General features: G+C 37.3%; 1 protein-coding gene across 1 annotated transcript in view; it reads right to left on the minus strand.

Annotated features, from left to right (window-relative positions):
• Positions 1-16949, minus strand: part of AMMECR1 (AMMECR nuclear protein 1) — a 101541-nt gene extending 84592 nt beyond the window's left edge. Inside the window, exon 1 of the mRNA XM_039874737.1 lies at positions 16297-16949. Within this exon, the coding sequence (XP_039730671.1) occupies positions 16297-16769 (473 nt within the window). The 5' untranslated portion in view covers positions 16770-16949. The remainder of the gene's footprint in view (positions 1-16296) is intronic.
• Between the last annotated feature and the right edge of the window lie 10136 nt (positions 16950-27085).

The raw sequence follows: 27085 nt of genomic DNA on the forward strand, positions 1-27085 counted from the left end.
GATCAAATATGTGGTGACCGAAAGAAATCTAACTATGGGAGGTGAATACAATGCAATATATTTACATATGCCTTACTGTTAAACTGTACACCTGAAACTTACTGGATTTTGTTAACCAATGTCACCATAAAGACAAATAAATAAATAAATAGATAGATAGATAGATAGATAGATAGATAGATAGATAGATAGATAGATAGACAGACTGTAAAGTTCAGCTCTTAAAATTGCTCAGTAAAATATGTGGGATTCCTGGTGATATCTACACATAAATTGCTAGGTTGAAATGTTCATGAAATTAGAAAAGAGAAAATACGATAAGCCTACATTTACATTCCATTGTACCTTTGGTGACTAGAAGGAAATGTGTTTTCTGATAACAGATACAATTAAAACACACTTATTATTATCAATATTTGGCTGCATTTCAAGCATTTTTAAAATACTACTCCTTTTTAAAGATTCACATATCCTAATTTTAAATAAAACGACATGAGAGAATATGACTTATCATGGTGAGACTGAAGGCATAGCATCTTGTTTGACACCAAGTATCATAACAGATGAAAAGTTACTAAGAAAATGTTTCAAAGTATTTCTTAGATGAAATGAGGAAGATGGTCATTAAAGCTCAAATTCCTGACTTTAATAAAGAATCATAATCAAAAAACATTTAATAGAATATTTACTATATTCTATTATAGTATACTATAATATTCTATATTCTAATAGAATATTACTGTATTCTATGATATATGCTATAATTGATTATTCGTTATAATGCTGACAAACCAAATTACAAGTTATGAAAAAGTTCGACATCCTAATACTAAATTAGGAGATGTCAAACATATTACAAGTGGGCATTCATTTGGAGAATTCTGGGGGTTCTGAATGAGTTGAGTTTAGTTTTAAATATGAAAACAACCTGCTTATACCTTTGTGTGTGTGAGGGAGAGAGGGGGACAGGTGGGGGTAGGGAGATAAGAATGAACACAAAATGCTTTCCGTATAACTGTCCTGCCCCTCTTAAAGTAGCACCTAGAATTCCCTGAGTCTGGAGGTCATGCTGCAGAGCAAAGAATCATGTTGCAGAAAGGAAAATGTTGAGAATCACTGACTCAATGTTTGAAACACTGTAAGAGTCCTTACAAAATCATTTGAGATCTTTTCTGAGAAAACCTATTTAAATTGAGCAGATCCTTAATATAGAGGAAATCGATTATAGAAATCAACAACAGTAGTCTGAGTGATATTTATACCATCATTCATTCAGAGTTTCACTGTTCTATTCCATACGTATTTTTAAAAACCAGCATGAGCATACAATAAAAGTATATAATATGGTAAACTATCACTACTATGTATCTGTAAAATTCATGAACTTAAAATCTGCAATTTCAGGAACTTATGAGCAATCACTAAAGCCCTTGATTAAATAATTTCTTTTTGTTGAGACATTAATTTGAAGAATTTGAATCTTATGTAAAGGCTAATATGTGTGAATGAGTTGCTAATTTAGTATGTCTATCCTATTATCAACTATGCTTGGATGTTTTCTTCACGTTATAAACCACACAAGAACTCAGGAAGTGATACAATCGTTTTTTTAAAAAAAATAGCCTCCGCAAATAAAGCAAATTTTTACTGCTGATGATTAATATAAGGAAATGGTTTAAGAGTCATAAAGCAGTGTTGGTTCTTAGCCAGAAGATATTAATTTTGGATAAGTTAGAGACTAATGTATTGAATTCAGCTTTGATTCAGATCTATGACATAAACAAATCTGCCATAAAACATTTTATGAGGGAAATTACATGTTAAAATATTGTTCGTGCTTTCAGGATAATTTATAATCCCTTGGGTCAGTCTTCTTCAAATCTGCTTTTCTTCATCTAAATTATATTAACGTGAGAACAGACACATCAAGAATTTCCATAAAAACAAATAAAGGTATTCCTTTTGTTCACCAAATGTAAGATATTCAGTGTTTGTCGAACCCCTAAAATCAATTAGGCAAGAGATTAAAAACTCTCAACTGTAGAAATATCAGGAAAGAAGCACTTATCTAAACATATAAGAACTTATTATTTAAAACAAAACAGTAGAAAAAGAGTAGTACCTAATAGTAACAAATGACCTTCCAAGCACTCTAATCTACTACAAGAATGAAATCATAAATGATAAGCAGGTGATTAAAGCTTATGCCATAACTTCTTGAGAATTATAAACACATGTTCTTACCCTTCTGCATACAGTGACATACAGTCAGGTCAGTCCCCAAATAACAAACAATATCAAATAAATCCACAAAGATCTTACGGTGTCAGTTATAGAGAAAAAGATACCCATTTCCAGGTAAGGTGCAGGAAGGAACAGAATGGAATCTCTCACTTACTCTCTTGCTTTAAAATCTCCCTGGAAAAACTTCTAGGAATCTTTGAGATCTAGTACTGCCCTGAATTCAAAATCAGTCCAGTTAAACAGTGTTTGCATACTCCTTTAGATGTTCAAATCCATTGTTTGAAAAAACCTGGAAGTCATAAATTCACAACCTCTCTGCCATCACTCTGCCATCTCCCCAAACTGGAAAACTAGCAGGACCAGCAAATAACTTCCTAGATAATTCAAAGTGGCTAAACACTGCTAAAATTTAACTACTAAAAATTCTATAATGCAGTTGTTACCATGTCTTCAGATATTCAAAAGGGCTGCTCTCAAAAATTACAAATCTCCAGAGAGAAATTATGTTGAAGAAGGGAAACAGAAGCATCCTCCAAGATTTACACTTCAGTTTTGGGGTGGGAGAGACTGGGAGTCAAAAGTATTCAAATAAATATAACAATTCTGAGAACAGGAAAGCAGCACTGGTCCTGCTGGGCTGGTGCAAATTAAGTTAGTAAAGGGTTAATGGTTATTATGGGATAGTGAATAATTATAACTTCATGAACATGAAAGAAAGCTTCAAGACTAAAATGCTCCTCTTCTGTAAAACCTGACCTGACTTTCTCTAGGCTGAACTGAAATAAAGAGCAAAAGTTCTAAGAACAGCCCAATGGAGAGAGGAACCGGGACCCTTTGGACCCACACCCATTTTTTTCACTTTAAAATGGTATTTGCTTGTTCTTTTGCCACAGCCAAAACGGAAAACCAGTGACTTTTTTTCCTTGATTGTGCTCAACACTAGAGAGTCCACTGCCTATTTTAACATGCCTATTGTTTGAAGCGTGTGAAAAATGAAATTGGCCTTTAAACAGTTCAAATATGTATAAGCAAAATTACCTCTCCTTCCCCTGAGTAGGGCATTCACCTTTGTTAATAAAGATTTTAAGCATATTAAGAGTGATCAGAGACCTTTGTGTGTTCTGTCCTAAGAACCATGGGATTCCATTTGACCTCCTACCCTTTTATGGGGCAGGGGTATATGATCATCTTCATAGGTCAAAATCCATTTCCTCTTCAAAAACTTTGAGAATATTCCATTACCATCATTTTCTTTGAACATCTGGTTTTTCTTCATATCACTGTTGTAATATATAATTCAAATGACAGATTATTCATAATTCAAGGCTATACATGAGAGAGAGCTCATTTACTTATAAACATAAACTGACTACATAGAGAACATTGTTGATGAACACTGTGCTAATGTTTTTCACTTCCTGAGTACACTGGCACAACTTTCATGCTTATGTGGCTCGACCCTATCAGAGATCAGCCTCATAGTTTGGAAATAATTTCCTTATGTTCTGAAACATATTCTGGAGAATAAAAGAAGAGAGTTGCTAAAATATTAAAATGTACAGTGATCACCGAAGAATAATTTTGGGGTTATAAAGTCTTAGTATAATTAAAGACAAATCAACGGAAGACTAAGAATTTTCCTCTTTATTCTTCACAGGGTAATTGTTGTTTAACATACAATAAAAATATGCTGTTCTATGGTAATCCAGAAAATTATTTTAGAATTTTGTTTCTGAACAATACCATAAAACCTTTAAAGATTTTGCTTATATAGTTTGTATCTTTTGGTTGTAGCATTCTTGAATAGGGCATGTTAAGAAACAGAACACACCTATTAGACTAATCTATGTAATTTAAGTTAATTTAAGAAATGACATCATTCAATAATTAGTACACAATCCTCCTATAATTATTATAATTCCCAGTACCTACCTTATGTGGGTTACATCTGCAATATCCAAGTAAACTTTTTTCAATAATTCAGGGAGAAAAAAAGTGGTTAAAGACATTTAATTCTATAATAATTAGGGTAGTTTTATTTTTTAATTACATAATCTTTGTAGTTACTCAATTTTCCCAACTTTGTTTTGTACACTGAAGTTTAGAAGAAAAAAAAAAAATTTTGGGCATAGAAGGCACTCAGGCAAATGGTGATGTAACCAATGTTAATCTAACTGACTTATGCTGAATGTCTATTGATGAATGAAAGCACTTTGTCTACACAGCAGACTCCTGCTTGTGTTATTTCCCAGTCTCTTGTCCAGGCTTCATGACATTCATGACATTAAAGGAGCTGCTGAGGCATAATTAACTGGACAAAAGAGAAACTTTACCAAGAAAGAGGCAATTCACAGGCCATTAATAGTTTAAAATTGTCAACTGGCAGACCTTCATTTCCCAATGCCTGAATTACAGCAACAGTCTCCTGACAGGTCTGCTTTCTTGCTAGGATCCCCCCCTATTCAATATACCTTTGATTGGTACCCACTGACTACTGTATAATGCTCTTTCTGACCTCTGTGTCTTTAAGTTGTTTTCTTGTCTAGAATGCTTTATTCATCTATGAAAGGTCTACTCAGCCCGAATCCTATTGTGTCCATGAAGCCCTCCTGCATAACTCCAGCCCACATTAAGTCTATCCGAACTCCTACAGACCTCATTTTCTCTATCACTCATTTGGCCATATGTGACCTCATTCTGTTTCATGAACCTTATCTCCTCAATATGACTGTGAGCTTTTAAAGGACAGGCAGCATGGCTTAAGCCTATTTTATAGACCTCTCGTCCACACCCAATAAGGAGCTTAGTACAATCTTCCACCCACAGCAGGTATAGTACTTGTTAAACTGAAATATTAGAATTTACCATAATATGAAGAGCAGTACTACCTTAGAATAAGAGACAGGTTTTGATGTAAAACATACTGTCTTAAAACAGTGCTGGGAAATAAATCTTGAAGCTTGGACAAATATTCACTTTTAAATGTCTATAAGCAAAGGGATAATCATGGCAGAAATTCTACTTTCCTCTTTAGAACTGCAAAGCCATCTCTAAATGGAAGAAGCCAGAAACTCCTCCAAAATCCAAATTAATGCATTACAATTCAGTGATAATATTAAAAAATGTCTGCACCTCTGATAATGATAAGGAACCTCATACTGGCTGTGTAGACAACAGGCCAGACAAATAAACAACTGTCAAGACCCAAGACGACCCGATCATTTCACAAATGTCACTACATTTAGATATGAGCTTTTCATTAGAAACATGTGAGTACACCATAAGAAACAATTTCAAGAAGTACTTAACTAAAGTGGTTTATATATACACAAATGAAATTAAAGGCCTTACTTATAATATCCATTAGGCAAGGTGTCTTGCAATTTTCCATCTCTCTAGAAAACACATTTCCTCAGAAATATCAGGTTTAATTGTCAGAATTAATGTTCTTTAATGCCTTGGTTCTTCTAACTTTAAAAATGGCTGAACAAAGGCAAAGTTCCTACCTGTCAAAGATGTTTCCTTTCATTAGTAAATTCATTAGAAGGCTCTAAAGGACAGAGGATGAGAATAACAACTTAAAAAGGAAAGCTAGACAATCAAGTTCTTTTCAAATACAGGTAGTTGGTATTAAGTATACTAATAAAGTAAATGATAACTACCAGGTCAAATACTGAGATGCTATGAGTTTGAAACACTTTTAATGATTATTTTTGACTCTAACACTTTTAATCTAGTTTATTATGTAATGTTCAATAAGTTTGGAAAAATAAATATCTCAAAGCCTAAATAAATAAACCTCAAAGCTCTCTTGTAAATAGGCTTTGTGCTTCTCTAATAAATTTGTAAGATTAATTTTTAAGAGTCCTAATGAAAAAAGTTACTTTAGGTAGAGTCACTATTATGTACCTTTAAAAATATAAGCTAAACATGGTGCTTATAGTTAACAGTAATGTACTGTACACTTAAAAAAAGTGTTAGGAGGATAGATCTCATGTTGTTTTTTCACGATAAAAATAAACAAATTTGCTAAAAGCAGCATACAACTACATGATTAAAGAGAAAATGATTAACTAAAAATGGCTGATACTTCGGTTATCTGTGAGAATGTAATCTGCAGATTGACCAGAGTAGGTACTGTTAAGAAACACTGGTAACAGAGTAGAGAGATGAGAATGCTCAATACAATGCATTTCCATGACTGGATTCTGCAATTGGAAATGATAGTTGGGTCTATCCTTTAATATTACCTGTTCCATAATCTTTGTTGTGAAGAATAACTGTGAGCAAGCTATATAAAGTTCATAGATCTAAGTAGAGGCTATTAATACCTAAATACACAAGCCAAAAATAAGATACATCTGAATACCTGAAGATTTATATCTATGTTCACAGACAGGTCAAGAAAAATAAATAAATAAAAAGATAATGACCCGAGAGAGTGGCTACACTTATACATTTGGGGTATACTTAAGCTACTTGTCCCAAAGTTCCTGAAATTACTTAGAGGTCTCATTCTGAGGACATTATACGAATGAGTTTCAACATAGTCTCTTGGAAGTACTCAGGGGACCTACATGCAAGTCCTCTTATATTACCAAACTTCATTCTGTGCATTTGTTGCTGATAGATTTTTTTTTTTTTTTAACAAGAGTGCCATAGCCATTGGTTCAAAAGGAAGGACATCTAGGTATGTATATTGTAAAATATGCTTCTTGGAGCAATCCTACTCCAAACCATGCACTCAGTTTCCGTTTTCTTCCCTGAATCCAGGCCTCACCTCACTTAACTGTAATCTCATTTTTCTCCCTTCCTGATTCCCACATGCTCTCTATTCCTGCCTCCAGCCTTGTGTGACTCTCTTTCTCCACAGAGCCAATCTTTTCAGTGTGGAAGGTTAGATAACTGGAAAACAACTTGCCAAACAGAGCAATGGTTAGAGCAATGGAGTACTTTACTCCACAAACTCCATATCAGTTCATTAGTGCCAGAGAAATAGAAGCAGCAGCATTCCCATTTGTTCTTGTGAGGGTTTTTGAACTGAAAAGAGTGTGGGGTAGATAGATCCAGGAACTGAACAAAAAATTTTAACCACTGACTGCTGGGCACCTATTCCGAACATCGAAGAGCTTTTCCATAAAATCAAGTACCTGGCCAAGCTAAAGGCAAGTTTTTGTTTGTTTGTTTGTTTATAATGTGAAAGAAGAAAAGTGAGCATTTGTTTTAATTATGGGGAACTTCATGAAATGCATTGAGAGCAATATTCTAACAAGGAAAATAGGCCAGAAGACTTCATGAGATTCTTCTCTAGTAAATAAATCACCAACACCATATTCTGCTTATCATGTTAAAAAAAAAAAAAAGATGTATAAAAGCACCTATCATCTAAATACTTAATTCGCCATTGTTCAAAATCAGGATACAAAGGGTATTTGTCTTAGTACAATGGGGTATGTACTGAAGTCCAAGTTTTACCAGCTATATAACATTTGTACCCCAAACCACCTATACTCAACCACGTGGTTGTTAGGCTACATAAGCAATAACACTGATGTGATGAGCACATGTGCATCTCTTTGAGGCAGATGCTGTGCTATGGAAACTCTAGGCTGATAGCACCAAAACCAGATTTTTATAGAGTCCATTCTACGAGAATGACTGAAAGATTCACTAATGTCTGAATCAAAGCAGAGAATCTAGTGTTACCGCCTTGTAGCAATCCAAGATCTCCATATAAGATGTTACTAGAATTGTGTGTCACATATGCTTACAGAAAGTATATGGAATGGTAAGGCAAGCTACATAGGCTATTAAATCGATCTCACTACTTTCCATAACTAGAGAGCTGGTCAGCATCTTCTGGCAGGATATTGCATAATACAGTCAACTGTGCTCTCCCAGCACTGCATGTGGCTTTGATCACAGTGTGGATTATCTGTAAAATGAAACAGATAGGGGAAAGGCAAGAATCATCAAGACTATCACAGACCTTATTTAAAAATCTAATATTAGTAGGCCTGGACTCAACAGAACTTTTCACATTTGACTATTCACTGAAGATCACAAAGATCGTAAATCAATATGGCTGACCCTGTCTATTGATAAAACCCATCCTTCATTGTTGAGCAAAGCTGCAAAACAGATCCAGCTTGACTCTTTACTTTCAAAGCTTGAGGACAGGGGACCTAGAATCTAGTACCAGACAGTGCTTCTGATCCTTAATAACTTTCCTTTAATTCAAGGTCTGAAACTACACGTTCCTGAGATGGTCCTCCATGAGGCTCTATCATGCTGAAGGCTGTGCTATGATATTAACATCAGAAAATATAAAAATTGCTGACTACTTTAAAAACTGATAAGCCTGAAGACTGAGAAAATGTATAAACCTACATTAGGGAAACCTAACATTCTGTCAGATACCTTTACTAGCAATACAAAGCTAAAAACTATCATTAATCTCTACCCATCTGAGCAGTTCAGTCAGTATTGGGGAGAGTGGTAGGAGACTGGGGAGATCCCAAGAGATCAACTAAATCGTCACGATAGCTCTGTCGCTGCTCTGTGGCTCTAATTAAAAAAGAAATGACATTTGATAACTGCCAACACTTGAAATACACACATTAAAAAATCTGATTGCACCCGATGGACTATGTGTTTCTTCCCACTCCCTCTATCCTATCCTCCATGTTTTTTTGTGACATCACCATCTTCCTGATTCCTCAGCTTATAAACTGTGAATTATGTTCAAAGCCTCTCTCCCTTTTACATTGCCAGCAATGGGAATTTGGTAGATTTTTTTTTTTGCAAAACCTCTTTACTCACATGCAATCACCTAATTTCAGGTCCATAATCAAAAGCTATCTCGGGTATCTTTATACTTGATTCAAATTCTATAAATTAACATGTCTTCTCCTTTCTCTCAAATTAGATACAGTTAGGAATAGGTGAAGAGGGGGAGGAGGAGGTTCTTACACTTGTGATCAAGTTTCATAGCCATTCCAACAGAGCTGTTGAACAAACTTTTTCTGTGCACAAGAATAGCTAGGCACGGAGCCAAGGAAAGAAAAGTCAATGATGGAAGCCAAAAAACAGGTGAGCTGCAATCTTTCCACTTCTACACAAAACCTGGCCCTAGAGTACGAGTCCCTACATATTCCGATAACTTCTTCCACTTCTTCATTTTGCAACGGTCCTATATTCACAAACTCTGCCCTTGGGGTGGCTTACCCTCTTCTCCAATGCCAGTTTTCCTACTACTGCCCTCATAACCTAAGCCTAGCTAGTCTCCTCTACCTTGAGAATTTTCTCCTTCCAATTCATCTTACTTTCTAGAGGACTCTTCTGCAAGTACTGTTCTCTTCAGATCCAATATCTATTACCTAGCCTTCCCAAAGGGTTCTCAAGACAAATGGCTATTTTAATTTCCCTGAAGTTGTATGATCTTAGAGACTAGAGCAAGGGGAGTGGTATGGAGAATGCTGAGAGTGCAAATTGCTGACTAAAGACAGCTGCTGGGAATCCCCAAGTACTGTGGCAAGGGGTGTGGTGGTGACAGCAACTGGTTTGAGAACAACCAAGTAAGACTTCGAGATCTACTGGTATGCAGACTCTTCACCAATAATAATCTCTGTACCTTTCCCATTTAAAATTTTGGCTTAAAAGTTACCCTCTCCCAAAAACCTTCTTCCTGACCACTCCTTTATTCCATGTCATTATCATGCTTCTGTACAATAATGTTTATATGTCTAATTCATCTATAATCCTATATATATGGTTTTGTAAGCATTTTAAGTGCCTTGATATTTGTATCACATCTTGAGCAAGACTGTAAGCTCTATGAGGATAAACTAGCTCTTCTATTTCTCTGGTTTCCAGTCATGTAACTCAACCTAATGTATATGCTTAAAACCAGGGTTTTTTTCCTCAGTGACATATAATTTCCACCAGCTATTCAACACTAACATTTTTTTTTTTAGGTTGAGCCAAGTTTGAAAGTATGATACATTAAGAGCTGTAGAAAACACACCCACACTTGATAGAAAAGATGCCAGAGTTGGACCCAACATAAAATAAGCTCCACCCGACCAACTATATATTACGCCAACTTCCTTCGGGCTCTTTTTACTACATGAGCTGTGGCTCCTTTTTGCTCTTAGCAACACTGTAACTACAGAAGCTCAACTCTAAATAAGTTTACTGTTGGGAATCCACTCTTCCCACCTACACAACCACTGGCTTCCTACACTGTCTCCAGTGTCCTATGAGCAACTGCCCAATTACTGTGTGGAAAGACAGTTTACACATTAAAGTTCCATTCTTGGCAGCCCCTGGCTTTTACCGCTGGTCCTCACTTACTTAGCTTAATTGATTCAGAACAGCATAAAAAAGAGACATTATTACACAGTTTGGAAAAAAAAAAAAAGACTAACAAAATTTAAATGTAAAAGCCCTGGTCATTGTGCTGCTTTAAAACAGGCAAGCATGTGTGACATTGAGAGAACAGAATAACGCCTATTGAAATAGGGAACTCTGACTAATTTCATAGCACAAGTTTTAGTGTTTCACACATATATTCTCAAAAAGTAAAATGGTCTATAAACGGGGAGCACAACTGACTTCAAAGTTATAATCCATCGCAGTAATAAGTTATAGTGTTTTAACACATACGATTTCAAAAAGTGTACAGTTTTTTTTTTTTTAAAAAAAGACAACAATGTGAATGTTAGCCTGTGTTTCTGAAAACAACTCATGAATGGGCTAACAGAGCATTTTTCACTTTCTCAGTAATGGTCTTTCTTCCTATTGGACTAGAGAGATCCCAGGAGAGATTCCTTCTTAGTTGCCCACCACTAACTGGGATCTGAACACAGCACAAACACAATTCATAAGCAAAACAAAGTGAGATAGATTATCACACCTTTTGGCCATATGGGGGAGAAGGTAAAATAAGCATCAAGTTTTTCTTTTTAACTAAATATACCTTGCCCTACATACATACACCTTTATGCACAGATATAAAAATAATTTTGTAATTTATATTTCTATATACTTCCATTCCAGTAACTGACAGTTTTTACAGCACAAATGACAACTGGGGGGCACGCCTGCTTTCTCTTCTATCTGTAAGATCCAACACCAGATTGCCTTCCATTGGAAATTAACATTGTTGAAAAATAACCATATCAATACCTTAAAAAATGCTCAACAATTTTTCAATTTTTTTTTAAAAGAAAAACTAGACATTATGACCATTAAGCTAGCGTGGATAAGGAAATCTGTAGTAGCATCATCTGCAATTGGCAGATATACCTTCCAGCTATTCTGGTCAGTCTTCATCAAAAAAGACCTAAGAGAAATAAATATAATAGTTTAAAGTGCTGATTTAATATCACTTTCACTGGAGCTTCATTATCAAATTATCTTTTTTTTTTTTTAACTGACGTGCGATAGATTGTTAGTGTTCTGGGGAAACAAAGTGCCTGCCTCACCTCCCTAACACAACCCAATTCTTCCCAAGGATACTGAAAAACAGTAATTTGACTACTGGGCCAAGACGAGAAAGAGTTAACTGTTCAAATGCCTGCTCAGAGTCTCATAAAATCTGCATGTCCAGGAGTGGATTTAAAAAAAAAAAATACATCTTATTCATTGCAATGGAAAAACTGCACACTGATGTTTAATAGTAAAGTATCTTTTGTGTGTTATGGTCTATACAAAATGTAACATTGCATTAACTTCAAAGGTGGTAAGAAGATTAAAATTAAAAGTTCATGGGACGTGACATGCAACACGGCATTAAAGATATAAGACTGAATAATCCCAGTGCCTTAGCAGGATCCTTTTATAGTTCTTTGTTATGAGGGAAATTCTTAAAATGCAATCCAGCAAGCATAAGTGTAAGTAAAGCTTTTAAAATCTTATCACAAAATGTAATTTAGAAAGCTAATCATCAAAGCATTTTTTATGGGAACTGAAGGGGGCTTTGCTTATTAAAATCAATACAACTCACTTTAAGATGTTATAGTTGTGCTGTTTTTAACTCCTAAAACAGCTCCTCACATTTAACAATTTCTGAAAAAAATACCTAAAATCACATAACAGGTTTCCAAGAGTCACTCTCATACACTCCTCCCCAACCATCCCAAGAACCCTGCACTCTTTGTTATATTCAAGGCAACATTAAAATCTCCCTGGTGCTGAATTAGAAAGAACATGATAAAGGATAGTGACGTGGAAGCAGGAAGTTTCATCCTGGAAACCGGCAGTGAAAACTGCCATTCTCCTACAGTGGCTGAAGTACTTATTCAGGTCATTGCTACTTCAACCCAGTGCGTCTCAACGTGTGGTCTTGGGAACTGTAGCAGCAGCATCACCAGGGAACTTGTTAGAAATGCAAATTCACCGCCCCACCCCAGACCAACTGAACAGAAACTCTGGGAATGGGGCCCAGCAATTTGTGTTTTAACAAGCACTACAGGAGATTATAATATGGTACTCCAAAGTTCAAGAACCACGCCTCCTCAAACTTTAATGTACATAAGAATCACCTGGGGAGCTTGTTAAACGGCAGATTCTAACTTAGCAGGTCTGAGGTGGGGCCTGAGAGCCTAAATTTCGAACAAGTTCCCAGGTGATATCTTCTGCAGACCACACCGCAAGTGTTTCTCAAACCGGTTGTTTAACAAAATTACCCAGGGTGCTCGTAAAATACGGGTTCCCAGGCACCACCCCAGACCAAATTAATCCAAATTTCAGGAGAAAGGCCTAGTTGCATACAACTAGTATTCCACTTCAGCTGCACATTAAAATCAGCTGGAGAGCTTTTAAAAATCCTGATGCCCAGGCCCCATCCAAGGCCAATTAAATCAGAATCTCTGGGGTTGGGACACAGGCATCCATATTTTTAAATAATTCCCTGGTGACTCGAAGTGCAGCCAAGGTTGAGACAACTGCTCAGCAGTATAACTGGCTCAACACCTGGCACAGTGGATCCCTTTATAGTAGTAAATGGTTCCCTATAACCCAGCTACCTGGGTCCCCACCTATAAATCCAAGAGCTCTGGCTCTGAACAGTAAAATGCACCTAAAGTCCTGTTTTTATCATGTCTTGAGCCTTATTTCTGCTGGTGAATGTGCTTGTACAGTTGAGACCAAGGATTTAGTAATACATTACTTTTAACACAAATGTTACCTGTCTTCCGTTAAATGAGTTTCCACCGTCCTCCCAAGCTCTAGCTACTGCTCTCCGCAGTGAGGCAGTTGCTTCAAGAAAGCAGCAATCATCAAAATTTGTATCCATACAGCCTATTCACATATTGACATCCCCCGCCCCCAAAACCTGAAACGAATCACTGGAAATTTCTAATAATCTTTTAGAGTGAAAGGATAACTGATGAATCTAGGTCTTCTAAACTTATAAAAGGCAGATTTCACTAATTACAAACATTTTGACAGAAAGGTCCTGGGAAAGGATGAAAATGGTGTGCTTTTACACACGAGAATCTGAAACTGTCGAAAACACATCTTCTGGTAGACAGAGATAGGACCTGAAACACCAATGCTCATGACGTGGTAGTAATAACTCTGAGGGAGAAGAAAGCAATATGTCTATTTATGTCTTATGTTCCCCAGCACAAAACCACACTAATAAGTACACAATGCTATTAAATATGTAAAACTGAAAGAAAATGTGTGGTGGTTACTAAGGAATTGTGAAGTGATTAGTTAGTTCACTCCCATAACCAAACAGTGCTTTTAAGAACTTTTCCTGAATTTTCCATGGTATATCTCAAAAATGACGTTAAGATAAATGAAAATAAGATGCAGTCCTTTTTCCACTTAAGTGAACTTCGCCCCTTGGTCACGTTCAGTGTCTTTTCTAAATTAGTTGCTTCCTAGGATACATGTCACATTCAAGGCCTACTAAATAATAAGTTATTCTTCCACCATCATTTCAACATAGCCACAGTGGTCAAGAGGGTGCCTTATTTTATCTGTTTAATTCCATAAAAAAGAAATTCAGTAGATGGGGTATTAGAAACAACACCTCAATACACGTTCAAAGGAGCCACTGTTAAATGACATTTAACAAGCATTTTCTATATGAACTGGTCAAGCTCACTTTTCTTTTAAAATTCTGGTTATAGTCATTCAGTTAACCCGAACTCACTTTAAAATGTGTTAAAATCGCATCTGCTGAAAGTGTGTTCTCATATGCTTTGGAGCAATGGAACATGACTAGTAAAACAGCCTTTCCCAAACTCATGTAACTAAACAGGAGTGAATTTTTGCAGTCCCATGACTTTGCACAACCAACCTATGTATCGTCCCAGGCCTGGCTTTAACACATCACAGACATCCAAGAGAAGACATAAAAGTCACAAATAAGTGACCCACACTAATAAATATTTCATATTTTTACATAGTAGTCTTTTCCAAATGAATTTTACTTCTTAACCAAAATCAAATTGGCTAAAATGTGGGCTTAGGATTTAAGCTCCTAGAATTAAAACTATGACATTTATAAAGATACTCAGTTTATTTGACAGTGTCAGTCTGGATGCCATTCCATGCATTTCTTATGAACCAATGCCCAAAGATGAATCAAGTGTGAAAGAAAATGCACAGACCACAGAAGAACCATACAAAATTAAATACATTTAGAGTATCAAATCTAAAGAAAACAAATGATACGAAATTACAATTTCCAGGACATTTTATTTCCACTTTACATATTAACTTAAGATTTTTAACCTAGGCATAAATGTTTATACTTATCCAGTAGTAGTATAATCCCCTAATCTCACAGAGTGAAAAGCAGCAGCGTATAAAGAACAATTCAGGTGTTTATGATATGGGGACAAGAAGCACTTGTCTTAGCTAGCAAATGGGTTGATGCTTTTCAATATAAATTTCTTTGAAATTTTTCTGTATTATTTTTCTTGTTGATGCTAAGAACTCATAATAAAAACAATCGCTCTCTTTGTCACTCCGCCCTTCCTTGCGCTTTACATTCTGACTAGCGTTTAACTTGAAAAGTCAGTTTATACTCAGTTTACACTTTGGAAAAAAAAAAGTATGCCCCATCTCCCGCACATCCAAATAGACAGGGATCAAAATTAACCCGGCTTTTAGCAGTACCACTGCTATTTTAAACAATTTCAACCACACACTTGAAGAGCAAAATAAGAGTACAAAACCAAAGGAAACCATAAAAATTCCTACACACTGCTGGGATTAACTATTTCTCATCGTCAAGCGTAACATAGATTTCTTAAAAGTGAAATAGGCACTAAAGCAAATGCAAGCTTAATGTACAAACTGACAGTGGTTCTATGAGGACAGTTTCCTTTGAATGAACTATTACCCAGTGGAATTTAAAAAAATAAGTCTCACTCCTCTAATACGACAGCTGGCGTTGCGCTTCACTAGAAACACATCTTAATGGGTTTGTTCCGATAAAAATTGGTAGTAAAGGGAAAATGTGTTTTTAAAAAACCTCCTCCCTCCCAGGACACCAGGAAACATGAACGAAAAGAGAGGTAACCTCTTAAGCTCCGGGGCTGAGTTCCATTCCTAGCAGAACAGAAGTTGGCTAGTTATTTTTCACCCTGCAATGGGATAGTAACTCCTCATGTGCAAGGCGGGAATACCGGCGGGGCTTTCACTGGGGGTAATGGAAACCAAAGCGAGGGGACGTGAACACCTTGAGTAATTCGGTTCTACAAAACCCGGGGCGGTGTGGACGCGGGGTGGCGAAAGAAAGGAGCAATGGGTCAAAACTCCTCAAAGTTATCGCAAAGAGAAAGCGAACACCTCTGGGAGCCAGTGAGCCATCTCTTGCACCAGCACCCTGCTCGAAGTGTAGGGCACTTGCCTCGGAGGACAGGAAGCGCGAGGTGCTCTGCCTTGACTTAGGTCGAGTGGTCCGGGGACCTGGGCAGCGAAAGGGGCCGGGGCAGCCGCTGACGGGGTGGCAGACTCGTACTTTGCCTCAACTCTGAGCCTCATCCCAAGAGCGAGGGAGAGGGCGGCGGAGGGCACGGTACTCACTAGGGTTCGTTGGTGAACCGAGGGGTCCGGGGCTGCTGGTATCCGTACAGGTGACAGTAGAGCACATCGAAGCAAAAGCAGCACATCTCCGCTGACACCACCATCTTCCGGGAGCCGGGCGATGAGGACGAGACGCCGGACGACAAGGAGGGCGAGGAAGAGATGGAGGCGGCTGGGGTGGAAAGTAGGGTCCCCACTCCGCAGCTCGGAGGTGGCGACAGGGAAATCCCCCCGCCGCCACCGCCGCAGCCCTGGGGGGGAGAGAGGGTACAGCCGCTGCCGCTACCTCCTCCGCTGAGCCCTCCCAACCCGTTGAGCCGCGTACCGGCGCCTCCTAGTCCCAGCTCGCCAGCTCGGCACTGGCTCTCTCCGCTGCAGTGGGAGGAGGAGGAGGCGCCACCACCGCCACCCGAGCCAGAGGGGGGCGAACTGGACAGTTTCTGCTTCTTCACCCCGCAGCAGCCCGCCGCCATCTTGGAACAGTCTCCCCCACGCAGCGCTTCCGACCCATAAGTGAGGCGAGCTGGCGGCGGGGGCGAGCACGCTGCGGCCCCGGCCGCCGGGGGCGCGCCAGGGACTCGCCGGGCGCGCGCGCGCGCCGCTCTCCGGCCCGGCGGCCCGGCGGCCCGGCGGCCCGGCCACGCGGCGGACCCTCGCGCAACCCCGCCTCGGCGCGCGCCCCGCGCTTTCGCCGCTCTGCTCCTCGCGCCTGTCCCGCCGGCCTCGCGCCTCCTCCAAGCCGCAGCCTCAGCCCTGCGGCCCTCTGAGGATAAAAGACGGGCAGCCGGGTGGAAAGGAAGGAGAAGGAAACAAGACCGAGGAAGGGGAGCGTGGGAGTGAAGGGAGGAGATGGGCACACCCGGGGACGAAGGAAGGAAAGGGAAACCAGTGTACGTGGGGGTGCGGCGGGGGAGAAGAGAGTCCGAAATAAGTATCCGAGTCCCAAAGCACAGCTCGATGACCGGCGCCGCACTTAGTGACACTTGAGCTGAGTTACGTGGAACCTGAGCCACCGGCCTTAAATATGCTGGTTTCTGAACTAACTGGCAGAGTGTGAGCAAGCAGGTGCTTAGAGCTCCACATCTGAGACCGCCCCTATAAAGTATGTACAAAGCATCGGGGAAATGGTTACACGGCGGTGGCTTTAATATCGATCTAAGCACGCAGCAGGCTTGTGGTAAAAGAGCAATACTCTTTCCTATTGACAGATATTCAAGCCCAATTAAATCTATGTATCCTCTGCTTGTTCCCCAACTTTCTCTCCTTGCCCCGTGAAAACGTTTAAAAGCAAGAAGTCCTAACCAACATCTCACTGGTTCAAAGATGTTGATTGTGCTCTGAAGGCTCTGCACCAAGTAACTACCTCCTGGAGGCGCCCGCGCGCAGGTAGTAATGGTAGCTATTATTGACGTGACAGTGTGTGTGTGTGGCCTTGTGTGTCTCGGGAACAAAGCAGCTACCACAGATCTTACAGGTAAATAGGGCAGGTAGTGTACTGAGTCAGTTGAAAAAGTTTTGTTCAGGTATATTATTAGACAGTTCTTATTCATTTTTAAAATTTCTCAATCAAAGAAAGCTTGGATGGATGAAGAGGCGTATGTATGACTGAGTCAGTCCCGTTCCAGGCACCTAAGACAATAATCGAATGTTAAACTTCATAGAAATGAACCTGATGGAAACAGAAAGTAAATATAAGCAACTTGCATTGTGTCTACACCATGCCAAAACATCTAGACAAAGTGAGGTATCTGCATATTTGGAGACATCAGAGGATTGATCGATTTTTGTCACTTTTGAGCTTAAGGTGTGGGATCTTGCAAACAGCTGAGGGCTGCTCACTCCATTCAGGAAAAACCGAAGTTTATTCATTCAATAAATATTGAGCCTCTGGGCCATACTATGTGCACAATACTATACTTATGTTGGCATCCAAGAAGTATGCTTACCATTCTCAAAGAGTTTAAGAATTAAGTCAGATCTGTGTACATAATCAGATACATAGCTACTATTTATTGAGCACTTTTGGGGTGCCAAGTACCTTGCCTCGTCTTACCTCATAGCCCCTCAAAATAATATTTTCTCTCATTTGATATTCACAGTAACTCTCTGAGGTCGCTTATTTACAGATGAGGAAATTGAACCTTAGAAGCAACTTGCCCAGCACCACACATCTAGAAAGTGACAAAACCAGGATTTGAAAGCAGGCATGTCTGATTCCAAAAAACCATGCCATTGTGCTAAACTGCCTCTCAGTACCAATGTATGACAGCAAGGTTAGTGATGGATAAAAGATAGTCACATTAAACTGCAGTAGATACAATGGAGGTTAAACAAAAATAACTTAGTTTTAATGGAAAGACTGAAAAACTCTATGTGAAATAGATCAACTGTCGAAAATGGTTAGCTGCAACCTAAAAACAAACAAACAAACAAAAAAATGGGTTAACTGTTTTGTGATATGTGATCTCATTCTCTCAAACCTCATCATCACTGTTACAACTATCCTGTTTGAGGCAAAAAAACAACTCATTGTCAATCACTAATGCAGTAAACAAAAAGCATTTTTTTTTTTTGCCGTGTTGCAGAAGAGAAAGCAGATTGGTTTAAAAAATGTTCCACAACAACTGGTACACTCTTAGGGTGTTTCGTTTTGTCTTATACTTTAACTATCAGAGCCTACCTTTTAATTTGTTTGAAACTGGGTCGAATGCGATGTAAGACAGTAGGTAGCAATTTACTGACCACACTAAGAAGTGAACACTTCTAGAGTAGAAAACCAGTGCCATTGAATGACATCACACTCGAGTTTAGCACAGGAAGCAAAGTAGAATACCATGGATGGCTGCTTCTGCTAGGGGAATTTAGGAAAGCAGAATGTAATCTCCTGATTTAGAATTTGGCCAGTAGACAAGAGTCTAACGCCCCTACTCTTGTGAAAATAGCAAGGAATCTTTAATAAGCACCAGTAGTCATGTCCTTAGTCCTGCAGTTTATCTAAAAACAAAGCACTATCATAGCTATTGTACCAGGCAAAGGGGTTGATGCAGTGGGAAACCCCAAAACAAGGACATCCCAGCTGAATTACAAAAATAGCTTTTTCCCCAAGGATTTTAAATTCCAATTCCAAACCTTACAATCATAAGGAAATAGACAAACCCAAACATGAAGACTGCAGAAAATTCATCATTTCCTGACCACTGGGAGTTACTATCTGAACTACTTTGTTGTATCGGCTGGCTAAAAGCCGCAGTCGGGGGGACACTCTAACCTTTTTCTCTGGGTTAACTTCTGGGTCTGGCTCATCTCCTATACTAACTTTGTGCCTCAAGATGTTTTGCAAATCCCCTGGCAAGTAGTGGTGGTAGTGGTGGTAATGCCTTCTTTTAGCCTTTGAGGAAATGCATCTCCTAGCCTTGTTTTCTTGCAAACTCACAGCATAGAAATAAACATATTTTGTTCAAACAAAACAAAATCTACAGATCAAATTATGTGAAAAAGTTTTTCTTTTTTTGTTTTTGTTTTGTTTTGTTTTGCATCTGCACAAAGTGCACACTGAATGGGAAAATTGACCTTGCTCAGTATTCTTTTGACTTGAAGTGTAAAGGTCAAAGTATGATAGAGCACATGTGTTTCTACCCGCTTTTGATACTGATATGCAGTGATAATACCCTCCAGAGGAAATGTTAAGGTGCCTTCTGCTTTTTGTAACTGACTGTCAAGCTGGGAGCTAAAGATTCCATGTTTCTTTTAAATAAGAAAAATAAATGGGCCATAGTCTCTTTGTCAATGAAGCATATTCAGACTGTAAGCATTTCTTCATCTGCATCAGCCTCTAAATTGCTGTGAACTATTGTCCAATGCTTTGTTTAAAACTGTGAAAAACCACTTGAACAAAGGTTATGCACATTATTTACTAGGTGATAAAACTGGAAATTGAATTAAACCCAAAAGTTACTGATTATTTTACCATTACCTCAATTCTTCTCATGTTTACAATAGTTACTTTTCATTTCAGCAAAAAAAAAAAAAAAAAAAAAATATATATATATATATATATACATATATATATAATTTGATGAGATATTAAGCATTTGTTAATGTTGCAAAATTATTTTCTTAGGTTCCTGGGGTGTGGGTGACATGAGTAACATTCATATAATTCAGTGGAAAAAAAAACAAAAACCGTCCATTTCTGCCCAAACAAGTGTTATTTTTATCTTGTCACCAAACTTTCTCAACTGCTATCCTTGAACAACTGCAGAATGTGAAATTATTAGCTACCACTTTGATCCAACCTTGTACATATATAATACATGGTTGTGGTGGTAGAGGTGGCCATCAGTTTTATATTTGAATGAATATATGAATAAATAATGAAATTCTTTACCTACTATTCAATTCAAATTGATAAATTAGCTTTTGTTTTCCTAAATGCAAAACAGATCCTTCCCTCCTGAATCCTTTACCGAATGAATACCTTAATGAACAAAGTACCATGATTTACTGTGGATTTTTCTTTGTTTCATTTATATCTTCTATAGACAACTGGAGTGCAAACTAATTGAACGTCTTTTACCACCTATTTCCTTGAGACAAAGGTATATAAACGTCTTAATGAGATTTAGTCATTCTAATATGTATACCGAATGTAGAAGAATTAACAAAATTAGCTAGTTCTGGATTGGAAAGGAAAGCTTTTTAGGAAGGAGGTGGCCAAAATGAGTATTATTTTGGGCAGTTAGAGAAGTCATGAGCAAAGAAAACATGAAGATGTCTACTACAGTTTGGATAATCATTACTTGACTATTTTTCTTATTTCTCTTTTCTTTAAAGACTTCATCTACTATCCTCTATGCATATAATGAGGTGTGAAAATGTATATACTATAACTGTGTCCCACATCCAAATTTAATTATGAACATATCGTTGTTTTTCTATAACTAATCTCATTATATTCCATAGCATTTATTCCCGTTGCCTGGAGATACAGGTTGGGCAGAGTGAAGTTTAACGTCAATTAAAATACAAAAATGTGTTCTGAATTAGAAGTCTCTTGTGCGAATACAGGTTTCTCCTGCTATCTGAAAGTAGAACGTCCATAGGAAAACTTTTGTAAGCTAAAGTGGCATAAAGCAAAGAAGCAATTACCATTAGTTTATATGGAAAACTTTTCAAGAGTTCCAAGATCCTAAAAATAGCCTATTAAATCATAGCAAATAACATACAAAAGCCAAAATATCATTAACAAAATGTGTTAACAAATCAGGAATAATATGATAAATAAACACTACACACTGTAAGTCCATCAATCCATTCAAGCAATAGACTTTCAACTTTATACATTACTGGATGCTGACTAAAAGAGACCACTTTGCTACTAGCAGAAACAACAGTAACTTCAGGAGCTTTCAAGATTCTTTCTCTCTGCATATAAATAGTACAAATGGTGAATGCAGGTAAGTTCGACGCATGCACAATGTCTTTATTTCATTCGCCGTAATCAGAATGCTTAACCATGTCCAGTTTTACACTAAGCATAACACTCTTAAGAGCTCTCTTAGGCTTTTCCGATACCTGAAGGCACATCTTGCTAATGGATACATGGAATAAATCAAGATAAAACACAGATGCTCACAGATGCTGAGATGCTACATATAGTTCCCGTTCCCAGGGAAAGAGCTGGGCAGGGCCACTCTTGCTGCTTGGGGAGCAGCGGTGCTGTCTCTACAGGGCTGCTGCAAAACAAACACTGCACGCTATTTTTTGCTGTTTGAATTTTTTTTTGTAAAAGCAAAAATCCTCTTCAGATTTCCTCCTGTTAGTGAAAATAAGTACTAATGTAGGTCTTGAGTAAAAGCAAAGTGGCGTAAGGCAAACTTTCAAAAACCAGGGGATACCTGTTTTCAGTTTAAAGTTCAAAATCACTCATGGCAGTGAATAAACCTCTTCGGGATCAAAATCACTCATGACATAACCTCTTCAGAATCCTAACTGAAGTCTATCTCACTTTGCCTTACTGTATCCACTGCTTAAATGTTCATAATTTATGGCTCATTCTCTCGCTATGGGCAATGCACAATGATTGTGTCAGAAAGCTCAGCTGTGTCTCCTTACTCACTGTCCAGGATTCCTACCTCAGCTCCTAGTGGTCCACTAACCCTCCAAAGTTCAGCATATCCTCCATCCAGTCACTGACTGGATGTTCATCCCCTGCCATAGCAAGTTCTGACAGGTATGCTGCCTCTTAATCCTCAGCTGCCTTTTACATTCTCCACAGGTTCCCGACAAGGAATTCTGGACTTCTTCCATGCCACTTGATGGGCCTCTTTCTAATTAACCACCACCTCCCATGCTGTCATTTCTACCGCAGATGCCTCATGGTGGCATATGGCTTTTATAAGGGCTTGAAATTTTCCTGCATTATAATTCCCCCAAACATCTCTGATTGTTTTTCTTCTTTTTATGGAGATATAATTCACAAGGCACACAATATACCTATTTAAATTTTACAATTTAATGGTTTTTAGCATATTCAGAGAGTTGTGTAACCGCCAATGTAATTTTGAAACACTTTCATCACCCCAAAAGAAACTCCAAACCCATTAACAGTCACTCTCCATTCTGCCCCCCACTGCACCCCAGCCCCTAGCAATTAATAATCTACTTTCTGTTTCTATAAATTTGCATATTCTGGACATTTCGAAGAAATGGAATCATACAATATTTATTCTTTTGTGTCTGCCTTATTTCATTTAGAATAATGTTTTCAAAATTGTTCCATGTTGTAGTATCTATCAATGTTTCATTCTTTTTTTTATGGCTGAAGAATATTCCATTATATGGATATATTACATTTTGTTTATCCATTCATTAATTGACTGACTGGGTTGTTTCCACTTTTTGATTATCATGAATCATGCTGCAATGAACATTTGTGTATAAGTTTCTGTGTGTATGTATGTTTTAAGGTGTCTTGGTGGATTTCTGGGTTATATGGTAACTTCATATTTAACCTTTTGAGGAACTGCCAGGTTGTTCTCCAAACTGGCTGCATCATTTTAAAATCCCACCTGCAGTGTGTGAGGGCTCCAATTTTTTCATGTCTTTGCCAATACTTGTTTTTATCTTTTTTAAAATTGTAGTCATCCTAGTGGGTGTGAAGTGGTATTTTGTAGTTTTGATTTGCATTTCACTGCTAACAATGTTGTGCAGCTTTTCACGTGCTTATCAGCATTTGTATATCTTTTTTGGAGAAAAGTTTATTCAAATCTTTTGCCCATTTTAAAATTGAATTATTTGTCTTCTTATTATCAGGTTGAAAGATTTTTTTTTTTATATGTTCTGGATAGTCCCTTATCAGACATATTCTTTTCAAATATTTTATTCCATTCTGTGGGCTGTCTTTTCACTTTCTTAATGGTGTCCCTTGAGCAAAAAAAGTTTTTAATTTCAATATAGTCCAATTTATCATTTTATTCTTTTGTTGCTTGTACTTTTGGTATGATATCTAAGAAACCATTGCCAAATATAAGGTCATGAAGATTTACACCGATGTTTCCTTTCCATAGTTTCAGCTCCTTCATTTCAGTCTTTGACCCATTATGAGTTAATTTTTGTATATAGTGTGAGAAAGGGGTCCAAACTCATTCTTTTCCATGTGGATATTCGGTTGTTGTGACAATATCTCTTCCTTTCTTGTTAAATAACTTGGCTCTCTTGTCAAAAAACAATAAAAAATAAAAGTTTAGGATTTATTTCTGGCCCCTCAATTCTATGACATGGATCTATACATCAATTTTTGTGCCAGCACCACACTCTTTTGATTACTATAGGTTTCTAGCAACTTTTGAAACTGGGAAGCGTGAGTCCTCTAAATTTGTTCTTTTACAAGATTGTGTTGGTTGTTTTGGGACCCTTGCATTTCCATATTACTTTCAGTATCGTCTTGTTAATTTCTGAAAAATGGCAAGTTCGGATTTTGATAGGGGTTGTATTTAATGTAGATCTATTTGAGGAGTATTGGTATCTTAACCATATTATGTCTTCCAATCCATGAACATGGGATTTCTCTCCATTTATTAAGGGCTATTTTAATTTCTTTCAACAATGTTTGTAGTTTCAGAGTATAATTTTGCACTTCTTTTGTTAACTTTATTTTTAAGCATTTTATTCTTTGTTGTAGATGGAATTGTTTTATTAATTTCAGTTTTCAGATTGCTCATTTTATAAAAATATAACTGGTTTTTGTATGTTGACTTTCTATCCTATATCCTTATTAGTTCTAATAGTTCTTTTATTGGATGTTTTAGTATTTTCTATATAAAATAGTCTCCCCTTATCTGTGGTTTCGCTTTCTACAATTTCAGTTACCAGTGGTCAACCACGGAACAAAAATATTAAATAGAAAATTCCAGAAATAAATAATTCATGAGTTTTAAATTGCATGCCATTCTGAGTAGCATGATGAAATATTGAGCAATCCTACTCTGTCCAAACCGGGACATGAATCATTCCTTTGTCCAGTGTAGGACAACGCTGTAGGTGCTACCTGCCCGTTAGTCACTTAGTAGTTGTCTAGGTTATCAGCTCAACTGTCTTGGTATCACAGTGCTTGTGTTCAAATAACCCTTATTTTACTTAATAATGGCCCAAAGCATAAGAGTAGTGATGCTGGGAGCTTGGATGTGCCAAAGAGAAGCTGTAAAGTGCTTTCTTTAAGTGAAAAGGTACGTATGTATAGGAAACAAACAAACAAAAAACATAGTATATGTATAGAGTTCGGTACTATCCATGGTTTCAGGCATCTACTGGTGGTCATGGAATATAACCCCAGTGGATAAGGGGAGAATACTGTATAAAATTATGTCATCTGCAAATAGATATTTTTACCTCTTCCATTTCAATCTGGGTGTCTTTTATTTCTTTTTCTTGTCTAATCTTTTAGACTAAAACCTTCAATGTTGGATAAAACTGGTGACAGTAGACATTCCTGTCTTATTCCTGAACTCAGGCGGAAAGCTTTCAGTCTTTCACTATTAAGTATGATGTTAGCTGTGGGTTTTTCATAGATGCCTTTTATTAGGTTGAGGAAGTTCTGTTCTATTTCTAGTTTGTTGAGTGTTTTTTATTTTTCCATAAAATGTTGGACTTTGTCAAATGCTTTATCTGTGTCTGATGAAAAGATCATATGGGTTTCTTCTTTTGCCTTTTTTGCTTTGATATGGTGTATTACGTTAATTAATTTTTGGATGTTAAACTACCTTCCAATCCTAGGATGAATCCCACTTGTTCATGGTGTATAATCCTTTTTATATGTTGCTGAGTCAATCTACTAGTATTTTGTTGAGTTTCACCTATATTCATAAGAAATATTTGTTTGAGTTTTCTTGTGGCATCTTTATCTGGCTTGGTTTCAGGATAATATCGGCTTCATAAAATGGGTTGGGAACTTTTTCTTCTATATTTTGAATAAGTTTGAGAAAAATTTGGTATTAACTCTTCTTCAAAAGTATGGTAGAGTTCACCAGTGAAGCCATCTGGTCCTGGGCTTTTCTGTGTTGGGAAATTTCAAAATAAATTATTGACTCAATCTTGTTATTTGTTATAGGTCTACAATTTTAATTTTTTGAGTCGGTTTTTTTAATGGTGACATTGGTTAATGAAATGCAGTAAGATATATATGATATAAATATACCGTATGTATATATACGATATATATATATATAGCTAGCATTGTGTGTTCACCACCCATAGTTAGATTTCTTTCTGTCACCACATATTTGACCACTTTTACCCCATCTACCTCCCCTCTCTCCCCCACCCTCCGGTAATCACTAGTCTATTGTCCATGTCCATGAGTTTTTGAGTCAGTTTTTGTAATTTTATGTAATTTGTGAGTTTCTAGGAGTTTTTTTAATATTAATTAAGTTGTCTAATTTGTTGGCACACAATTGTTTATAATATTCTTTTCTAATCCTTTTTAGTTTTGTAAATTCTGTAGTAATGTTTCCTCTTTTATTTCTGATTTTAGTAATTTGAATCTTCTCTTTTTTTCTTTGTCAGTCTAACTAAAGGCTTTCGATTTTGCTGTTCTTTTCAAACAACCAATTTTTTTATTTCAATATTGTTTTATATTAGTTTCAAGTGTATAGCATAGTGGTTAGACATTTATATAATTTACAAAGCGATCTCCCTAATAAGTCTAGTTCCCACCTGGCATCCTACATAGTTATTACGATATTATTGACTATATGCCTTATGCTGTACTTTACATGCCTGTGACTATTTTGTAACTATCGATTTGTACTTTTTAATACCTTCACCTTTTTCACCCTACTACCCATCTGGCAACAATTCATTTGTTCTCTGTATCTACGAGTGATTTATTTTGTTCATTTATTTTGTTCTTTAGATTCCCCATATAAGTGAATTCATATGGTATTTGTCTTTCCCTGTCTGACTTATTTCACTTAGCATAATATCTTTCAGGTCTATCCATGTCATCAAAAATAGTAAGATTTCATTCTTGTTTTATGGCCAAGTAATATTTCATTGTATATATGCACCACCCTTCTTTATCCATCTATTGATGGGCGCTTAGGTTGCTTCCATGTCTTGGCTACAGTAAATAATGCTGCAATGAACATAGGTGTGAATGTATCTTTTCGAATTAATGTTTTGGATTTTTTTTGGATAAATACCCAGAAGCAGAATTTCTGGGTCAATAGGTAGTTATATTTTTAATTTCTTTGAGGAACTGCCATACTGTTTTCCATAGTGGCTACACCAA

This window comes from Pteropus medius, unplaced genomic scaffold (assembly GCF_902729225.1).
Source record: "Pteropus medius unplaced genomic scaffold, Ma_sr-lr_union100, whole genome shotgun sequence".
NCBI classification, from domain to species: domain Eukaryota; kingdom Metazoa; phylum Chordata; class Mammalia; order Chiroptera; family Pteropodidae; genus Pteropus; species Pteropus medius.